The 9,615-nt window shown below is 58.2% G+C and overlaps 1 protein-coding gene across 2 annotated transcripts; it reads right to left on the reverse strand.

The window, feature by feature from the left end:
• Nucleotides 1-666: 666 nt before the first annotated feature.
• On the reverse strand, nucleotides 667-5,866 carry CRABP2 (cellular retinoic acid binding protein 2). 2 transcript variants are annotated; one of them, XM_027095016.1, is made up of 5 exons: nucleotides 5,583-5,866; nucleotides 2,362-5,380; nucleotides 1,937-2,115; nucleotides 1,606-1,722; nucleotides 667-1,148 (listed from the first exon to the last, which is right to left on the reverse strand). In XM_027095016.1, exons 2-5 carry the CDS (start codon nucleotides 2,447-2,449, stop codon nucleotides 1,098-1,100), a joined length of 435 nt encoding a protein of 144 aa, XP_026950817.1. In that variant the 5' UTR covers nucleotides 2,450-5,380; nucleotides 5,583-5,866; the 3' UTR covers nucleotides 667-1,097. The 2 variants fall into 2 exon arrangements, with proteins under 2 accessions (XP_026950817.1, XP_026950818.1); XM_027095017.1 differs by lacking the exon at nucleotides 2,362-5,380 and having other exon boundaries at nucleotides 5,583-5,848.
• Between the last annotated feature and the right edge of the window lie 3,749 nt (nucleotides 5,867-9,615).

Genomic DNA, 9,615 nt, shown 5'->3' on the forward strand with positions numbered 1-9,615 from the left:
AGAAAGCATGGTCTAGGGCAGTGGCCTGGGGAAGGAGGGCAGGCATTTGAGAGATGATGATGGAATGTGGGAAGACACGGGACAGATCTGAGTGTGGAGGCTCAGTGAGGTGAGTGGGAGGAGGACCCAAGGGGCCTGGAAGACCCAGGAGACAGGGCAGATGGGGCAGAGTGAGGGATCTCAAGGCAGAGGTGGGTTTGTCTCAGACACAGAGGATACCTGGGTAAGAGCAAGGCCAGCCCGTGGGCGGTGACGAGCTTGTCTGGAACCAGGTGGGAAGCCAAGGCCAGGCCCAGGGTCGCCCACAGATTGGGGTTGGAGGAGAGAGAAGGAACAATTGGAGGAGGAGGAAGCTATGTCACCATCATGGGAGAAGGTGGGAATCAGTTCCCCAGCATGCCAGCTCAGAGTCAGGGGGGCCCTGGTGGCCTTGGAAGCCAGAGCAGGAGACAAAGGAGGCTGGAGGAGGGGAAGTGAAGGTGATGCTCATGGACTCAGCAGAAAATGAGGGGGTGGTGATGAGAAAGGTGAAGGGAAGGTGGTTCCCTCCCAGGTGTGTAAGTCGCACTGGTGCTGCTGAAACATCGACTCTCTCACACTGCAATTTAGAGGCAAAGTTGAACTCAGGTGACTTACCCAACCCCTTCCCAATGAGCCAGAGACAGGTTTTATTTTCTAAAACATTTTAATAAAATTAACCAATAAATATTCTACACTGTATGGGCTACAGGGACAAAGAGTGGAAGACAGAGGGCCGGTCTTCCCAGTCGGGCCCTCAGGTCCCCTTGCAGAAAAAGAGAGAGACGGTGCTCTGGGCTGGCTTGGGGCTGGGACGGCTGACTTGGGATGGGGGGAGTGATTCTGGAACGGGTGATCTGGGGTCCTGCCATCCATCCCACTTTGTTGGTGTATGGGAGGAGAGGAGGGGCCAAGAAAAGCAGAGCCCCTGCAGGAGGCATCCTAGCACCCCCAGAAGTGACTGGGGTGAGGGGAGAGCTAGCCTAGAAGGAAGGAATGGGGGAGGGGCAGCCCATGGGGCAGTGAAGCAGGGAGCATGGGCTGGTGGCAGGCTCTGGCGGCTCTTGGGCCACAGCCACTCACTCTCGGACGTAGACCCTGGTGCACACGATGTCATCCGCCGTCATGGTCTGAAAGGGGAGAAGTCATTGTTAGCCTGGGTCCTGTGTTTGGTTGCAGGAGGGTTGGGCGGAGGTACTCTGCTTGACCTCCAGGTCCAAACCTACTTCTTGGCTCAGGACTGACAGGTAAGAGCTGGTCACAAAATGCCTGGGCATCATGGGATGGAGGACAGTACAGCCCCAGGGGTCCATCCTAAGTCTTTCTCCCCAAGCCAGGAAGATCCCCGCGGAGAACTGTTGGGACCTCTCAGCGCACGTCCTTTGTTCCAAATGGAAGGGACACCCTTTTACGTTTGCACAAGGACACTGTATGGGACAGGGACAGCCTAGTCCTGCCCCAGCAGCTTCATAGGAGACGGGGAGACCAGCCACAGTTGTTCTTAAATCTCCTGCACCCTGGAATGTCCCGGAAAATCTCTGAAGGTAGCACTGGGCTTGCTGTGAGCTGAGAGGAGGCAGGCCTTACCAGGATCAGCTCTCCGTCATTGGTCAGTTCTCTGGTCCAGGAGGTCTTGGGACCCTCTCCCTTCAAAAGCCTCTGCTCGCAGACCATTTTGTTCTCACTCTCCCATTTTACCAGGCTCTGCATGAGAGGGTGGTCAAGTGAGGTGGGCCCACAGCAGGGACAATGCTGTGAGAGGTATAGGGGATGCACCCCCTTTCTTCCCACCACGACTATCTAGGGACTTTCTGCATTGGAACTGGAGGAAAGACTCTAGGAAAAGACTGGAAAATGTCATGTTGAGAGGCAGGGCAATAGATGCCATGACCCTGAGGGACCCAGTCCCGGCACGCACCTTACAGGGTCTCCCGTCCACAGTCTGCTCCTCAAACTCTTCTCCAATATTGAAGTTGATCTCTGTGGTACGCACGGTGGTAGAGGTTTTGATGTAGAAAGTGTCTCCCTCCTGTTTGATCTCCACTGCTGGCTTGGATGCTGCAGCCACGGCGATCTTCCTCAGCATCACGTTCACCCCTGGAGGGAGAGGAGAGGCTCGACTCTTATGGGTGCTCCAGGCGCCTGGCTCACACTCTCCCCAGGGACAGCAGGAGCAGGCTGAACTATGAGCGGCTGGGAAGAGGGGCAAGCTGCCTGGGTGTCCAAGAAAGCACCTTGAAGGGAGGGCAGGTGGTACAGCCCCGATGGCTGGTGGGTTCAGGGAGGAGGGACAGAGAGGCAGTGCCCCGCCCTTGGGAGTTCTGCTTCTAGCTACGGCCCCACCTGGATGAGTCAGCAGCCCTGGATCGGGATCCCCAAGTCTCAGCTCTTCACTCGGTTCTTGGGGGCAGCTTCCCCCTATTCCTCTCATCCTGCGACAGCTCACCTTGGCTCAATTCACCTCACTTTTGGTCCTTTGTCCATCCTGCTGGAGACCATCTGCTGGGGTGGGCTCATCAGAGTCACTGCGTCTGCACCCCCGCCCACATGCAGGGCAGGCCTTCCCCAGCCAGGCCTCACTACTCACGTCCTGGAGTAGGGGCCACTTCCCTCTCTGCCCACTCACCTCCCCTGTCTTGTGGCCTTTATTTGCTGAGCCTCTGTCCCTCCCCAGGATGAGAAGGAGCAGGGATTCTCAGCAGGGGAAGAGGTGGGACAGCTGTTTCCCCCTACAGAATGGTTAGAAGCCTGGGGACACCACCGGCTGTGAAATAAGATCCATTAGGCCATGATTTCCACCTGGCTCACCCTCCCTTGCAGGCTGGGTGACCCTGGGCAAATGGCTTAACCTCTCTGAGCCTTAGATTCCACAACTGTAAAATGGAGACAGTAACTTCTTCAAGAGCCTATCACATGGGATGATGTGTGTTTAGGCCCTAGCACACGCAGTGCCAGGCACATCTATATGTTTTCAGGAAACAATAGCTACTCTTATTGTTGTTGTTATTTTCACTGATAAAAGGAAGGCAAAGAAGAAGCCAGAGTTGGGGCTCAGACAAAGTTCCCTGCATCGGACTCCTGCCCACCTGCCCTCCTGGAACAGAAAGGGACACTCCCCTCCCCTCCCCTGATGTGGGCCCGACTCCAGGAACACCCACCCAACTTCAGGGGTCAGGTCTTCTCATTCAGTCTCTGTGGATTCAGAGTCGCTGTGCCTGTCCCCCTATCCTTTCCCAGATTGGACCCCTTCTCTCTATTCCCTAGTTATTTAAAAGGAGTGGAGGAGCCAGAGAGAGCAGCCCTCTGGCAGGAAGTCAAGCAGGCAGGGAGGCACCTCTAGTCAGGGCCCAGGTCCAAGCTCTACACCCTTCACCTGGCCTGGCCTCCTGCCCTGAACTGGAGCAGAACGCTTCAGGGAAGCAATGGGTGGGATGAGGGGCCAAGCTGGGCTGGGCCAGGCAAGTGGGATTCCCTACCTCCCAATGCGGTCCAGACCCCCTAGCCCTCCTCCAGACCTGGGTCCCTAGAGAAGAAACAAATCCCCTTTCCCCTCGGCACCAGAGCAGACCCACTCTATTCCAGACAGAAGGGAGTGGGAGGAAGCCCTGTCCCTCAGGAGCCCCAGGAGCCCACTTCTTGGCTGCCAATCTCTTGGGTCCAGGGAGAAATGACTGAGGTTCCCAGGACTAATTGACTTGGTAAAAGAGACATATCCCACTCCGCCTCCTTGGACAAAAAGACTACTTCACTCTCTGGTGCTACCCGGGAAGTCCATCCTGTTATCCATCTTTCCCGTTATAGGAACAGGAGCTGCTAGCTATGTGTCTTAACCATCATACTGGATGGGACGGGTATCCCCCAAATACCTGAGCATCCCTCCCCAGGAGGGAGACTCTTGCATAGGACAAAGAGGGGTGAGAAGGGACTGAGATTCCTGCGGAAGCAAGGCTAGGTCCAGAGGAGACACCCCTCCAGCCCGCTTCTGGTACCTGTGGTGCTGGGGCCAGGCTCAGCCAACGTTGGCTGATTCAGGACTGTGTTTGTCTAATGGGTCTGTTTTCAATCTGCCCCACAGCAAGCCCTGAGGAGGGCACGTGGCTCTGAGAGACCCCGCAGGGAGGACAAACAGACTGAGGACAGACAGACAACAGGGTTGGGTTTGGGATCTTATCCTCCAGCTGGGGCCTGGGGGTGTGCCAGGCCACTGCCTCCTCCACTGGGGAGAGGGGCCAGAATCCAGAGAAGTCGGGGGATGGAATGGCATCTAGGTTTCTGAAGGGAAAATTGTTATCCTTTGGCAGGATCTTGGTGGCACGCGGGATCCTGGCTGCTGCATGAGGCATGCATGCGGGATCTAGTTCTCCGACCAGGGATCAAACCCAGGCCCCCTGCACTGGGAGTGCGGGGTCCCCATTGGACCACCAGGGAAGTCCTGGATCTTTAATTTCAACAAGGGTAGGGCAAGAAAGGCTGACATGATTACAAGAAATACTGTGGTCAGACTGCAAGCAGAACTAATGGTAAGGAAGGATGGAAATCCCTGCTTTCCTCACTGCATTCCAGCCCCTTCCTAGTTCCTGACTCATTTCTACAGCCCCCGGCCCCACACAGGGTGCCCTCTGCTCATTCCAGCTGGGGTCTCTCTGTTCAGTTCAGAAATGGATGGCTCCAGGGTTCCCAGGTGGCTTCCCAGTGGCTGGGTCCTTGACTAACCTCCATCTCTTTGCAGAGCCCTCTCCCCAGCCGGCCCAGGCTTTCCCCACCCCTCCTCCCCAGACACCAGAGGGCACACAGGAGTTGGGAAGGGAAGTCTGGGTAGATTCAACTTCCTCCACCTTTAACCAACAGACCTAGCTGGGCTGCAGCCCGTCTCCAGGGAGGCAGGGAGAAGAGAATTCGGATTTTCTCAAAGGGAGGGGATGGCTGGGGTTTCACACGAAGCCATTTGTTGAAATCTAAGAAAGTGATAATTATCCAGAGCGAGTTTAGGATTCTGGAGCTGCTCGCTGTAGGAAAATATTTGTCTCACAGATGGAGGGTGGGGGGAGCAGAGTGGAAAAGTTCTGAAAGGGGGATCTGGGGGCCCTGCGGTGACGGATCACCTGGTGGGTGGAGCCCCGCACAGAGAGATCTGGAATCTGCCCGGGGATTGGGTTACCTGCGGGGGGCAAGGGGAAGGGGCAGGAATGCCTGGGGTGGGGGTGGGAGGCTCGGCTGGGTAGGGACCCAGGCTCCCAGCCTGGATGCAGGGTTTGCAGCTTCCGAACTGCGGAGAACCCCACTGCCTCACCCCAGGGAATACCGACCTCATGCTTCTGGTTTCTACTTGATTCAGAGGCTGAGTCGCCGCAGGAGTTGGCGTCTGTGGGCGCCCCGCCAGAGGAAGAAGGATTTAGGTGTTCGGGCTCAGCGCCCCGGGACCCAGGCGTCTGACCCCTATTCTTGGGAATGCAGGCGCCCAGCTTCCCACGCCCTGATTCCAACTTCCCTTTCTTTCTCGTACCCACCTCCGAGACCTCGGCGGAGCCCCCTCTCCTCTCCCGGGCGCTCAAAAATCTCCTTACCCAGAACTTTGAGCAGATCCTCAAAGTTCTCCGATCGGATGATCTTCCAGTTGCCAGAGAAGTTGGGCATGGTGACGGTGCTAGTGGCGGTCCCCTTAGATCCTTCGGCTGGAGCACTGGACGCTGAGTCCTTTAGTCGAAAGAGATGTCTCCACCGCCTTCGCCAGATGGTAAGACTCAGGAACCAGGACTCGTCTGAAGACAACCCTAAAGCCGGCCTGGGCTCTCGCGCGGGCAGCTTTTATACCCTTTGTGGACCCGCCCTTGCCCAAGAATGAGGTGGTCCCGCCTCCCGCTCCGCCCCCCCCCTCCACCCCACCTGGGGGGCCTTGAGCCCCGGCCCTGCATTACCACCCCACCCCCACTCCCACCCCGTCCTCTGGATCTAGCCCAGTGGGCGGGTCCAGAATTCGCTGAGAGGGCCCGAGATTGCTGGCTCCCGCGCCAGTGGGTGGATGAGGAGGCGGACGGAGGGCTATAGCCCTCGGACTGGGCTCTCAACCGAGAGGAGAGGGCGCTAGGCCCGGGGCACAGATGCTGGGCTCTCATGTCCTGCAGTCCGAGGCACAGGGTCGCACCTCGCTTGTTCCCCATCCCTGCCCAACCTGACACGGTGCGCTCGACTCCTTGGCGCCGGACACCCGGCGACACCACCGGCGGGTGAACACCTGCTTGCAAGCCAGAGCTGGGGAAGAGAATGCGCGGCCGAGCTCCGGCTCCACTGAAGCTTGAGTTGGATCCAGTGTGACCGCTCCGAATTCGAGACCGGCTGGGGAGCCCTGGGGTTTAGGGGCCAGGCACCTAAGTGAGGCAACGGCGCCCCCTACTGGAACAACTCGAAGAGGCTGGGAGGGGGCTTCACCCCCTACCCACCACCCTCGACTCCCCACCCGGTATCGGGCTCAAGTAGCGCCTGCGGACGCTGGAAGTTGAAGCAAAGAGACTCATTCTTCTTAAAGCGTTGGGCGGGCATCGAAGGGTTAAACAGGAGCCTGGAGCGCCAGGCTGCGGAGGGCAGAGGTCACAGCCAATCACTTGACACGAGCTCTTTATTACGGCGCTTTCTCTGTCACTCGGCTCCCCAGACCCCCGAGGGAATCGCAGCAGGCGGCAGGGAGGGGAGGCGGGGACTGAGGCACGGAACCCTCGGCGCGCCGCGCTGCCACCTAGGTTGCGGGGAGTCTGGGTGCCCCGGGGAAGGGGCGGAGCGGGGTCTCAGGTGTCACCATTCTGAGCCGTAAAACTGGCGGAAGGAGAGGCCGCCCCGCCGCGAGCAGCTTTGAAGTGGGAGATCAAAGGAAGGGGGTAGGGAACGGCTCCCCACGGAGACCCAAGTGGGAGTGAGCGAGACCCCGGGGGAGAGGGCCAGGAGACAGAGAAACAAAAGGAAGTCAGGCAGGGAACCTCGGATACAGGCCGGGAGACTCGAGACCGCCGACCGCAGAGGATGCGGTACCCTGAGCGGGCGGAACCCGGGGGCCTGTCTAGCGCTGAGGGACACTGCAGCCCAGCTGCCCTCGGCGAATCCGTGCACGTGGCCCCGATGCCCGTACCGCACCCCACCCCCGCCACCCTGCCGGAGCTGTCCTCCCAGCTTCTTCCGAGACGGTGAAGAAAATCCCCTCATCTGGTCCCAGCCCTGGGTTCCTGCCCTGGCCCCTCCCTGCCAGCGTGGCCATGGGTGGAGCAGAAGACAGGCTCTCCGAGATTCTAGGCCCTTTCCCTTAGAGCCCGGGAACGGTCTAAGGAGGTAGGGGCCTTAGTTGGGGAGGAGCCCGGAGGAGGAGAGCCAAGGGAGAGGGGCTGGAGGATTTACCAAAGTCACACTGGAGGTCGAGCCTCTGTGCTGTAAAGAGCAAAATCTCTGAATTACGGATGTGTAGGAAAAAAAAATAATGCAACTAGGGTGACTCTGGAGCAGGAGGGATGGAGATTAGACTGTAGAAAGGACTTCTTGACAGGGTCCCACCCTGCAATAACCAATAAAATGTCAGTTCTGAAGAAGGGAGCTGGATGCTCCAGCCTGGTTTTAGGGTTCCAGGTTTGGTGTGGGAGAGTTTATTTGGGGGTGCGGGTGGCCTGGTCTTCTGGAAGTGAGGGGGCAGCAGGTCGAAGGGCTCTCGGAGGATGGACAGACAAAAGCAGAGGTGGTGGAGGGAAGGGGGTGGTCCCTGGGGGGTGCTTAGGGCCTGGGGTTAAGGCACAGCCTGTGCTCCTCCCCCATCCACCCGGCTCCAGCAACGCTGTAGGTAAAGGGAGGGGGATTAGGTTCTGACAGTGAAATCAGGCTCCCAGCCAAAGGGATGAGGAGAGGCTGGGGGAGGGAACATGGCGGAAAGCAGACTCCTGCTGCCTCTCCTTCCCCCTCACTGCCCCCTACCTCTTCCACCCAGGTCCCATGTCCATCTCCACTCCAGCCCTCTTGAGACCCCAGCCAGAATAGTCCAGTCTCCTCAATATGCATCCCTCCTGCTGCAAAAGAGCAGGGCCAGTGGTGGCCCTCTCCCCCACAAGCCTTGTGAGAAGGATGTAGAAACCTCGCTCAAAAGATGGTCAACCAGAATGAGGGAGCCTAGACCTGCAGGAGCACAGAGGAGGGATGTGGTCTGGCTGAGGAAACTGGAGAGGCTGGAGGTGGGGGCTCCCTGGGGTGGAGGAAGGAGGCCTGGGCCCACTCCCCTCCCTTCACTTCCTCACTCCCCCCACTGGCCAGGCAGCCAGAATTTCCAAAAAGACAGAAGTAAGACAAAGGAAAGTCGGGCTGGGAGGGGAATTTTTTCCAGATGTGCTTGTGGTTTGGCAGCTCTGGGCCTGAGTTTCAGCCCCCGCACCCCAACCCTGGCTGAGGGAGGTGGGCAGAGGGTCCAGAGCATGGTGCCGGGCAGCTAGGCTGGATGCCTCAGCCTCCAGCAGCCCTGTTACCCCACAGAAGCATGGAGGCTCATGTGTAAGGGGTGCTTAGGGGAGATTCAGGGGAAGGGGGTTGGGGGACTGGGGTTGGGAGCAGTGGGATGAGAGGGCTGGGGGTACCGGGAAAGGGGGCTAACAGAGGAGGCTGGGGGAGCCTAGGGGCAAGGGGCGGGGACTAGGGCCCTGGAACAAGGCGATGGGGAGGAGTTTAGCCAGCATCAGTCATTCAGTCACAACTGGCTTTAATTTCCCGCTGGGATCCATAAGGAGAAGGAATTTCCTAGTGTCGCTGGCCTTTTAATTATGACCAAATCTGCTGCAGATCTCCTGGGGCAACGCGTTCCCCTTTCTAGGAGCCTTGGTCATACTCCTCTTGGGGTTCCCCCTAGGAATTTGGAGACTCAGGTGGGGGAGGGTGCTTAATTGGTGAGAAAAGCTGGGGGAGCAGAGGCAGGATGGGGGTGGGGTGGGGAGGAAACCAACTGGCTTGAGAGAGTTAGGAAAGAAACACTCTGGGGATTTGTTCCCGTTGCAGTGTGGCTATGAGGAAAGTGGCTGGTTTTGCACAAGGAATGGAGATGGGCAGGCTCTGAATGGTTGCAAGAATGTGGGTGTGAGTAGATGTAGATGCGTGCACGATTGAGGGGTCTGGGGGCTTGGGAAGAGGAGGCTCCCCCACTCCTCTCCATCATTCCCTTGAAGCTGAGTGGGGGAGGAGTGATGGGAAGAGTGGGAGTGTCATGAACCCCTCACCCTCACCCCCAACTGGGACCAAGGAGATTCTCTGGCCAAAGCCAGCACTTGTAGAAGGGCCTCACCCTGACCAGTGTTATTGCATCTGCTGGATCACAGAGTTTGTTGGCTGGGAGTCATGTAGAAATTAAACCCAGGTGGGGCTGGACACCTGGGTCTCTGCCACTCAGGGTAGGGGCAGCAAATAAAGCAGGACTTCTATAGAGGGTGGGGAAGTCGGAAAGTAGAAGAGGGGAGTTGGGAGTGCCTGGGGCAGGACAGCTGTGTCTCCTGGCCTCCCTGAGCCCTCAGGATTCCACTCAGCACCGAGCGTAGACTTAAGCATCCTGCCTCCTAGTCTGCTCTGATCCTCGGTACCGAAGGGGATGTT

This window comes from Aethalodelphis obliquidens, unplaced genomic scaffold (genome assembly GCF_003676395.1).
Source record: "Aethalodelphis obliquidens isolate GAN/ISIS:26980383/991018 unplaced genomic scaffold, ASM367639v1 scaffold90, whole genome shotgun sequence".
In the NCBI taxonomy this organism is placed as follows: domain Eukaryota; kingdom Metazoa; phylum Chordata; class Mammalia; order Artiodactyla; family Delphinidae; genus Aethalodelphis; species Aethalodelphis obliquidens.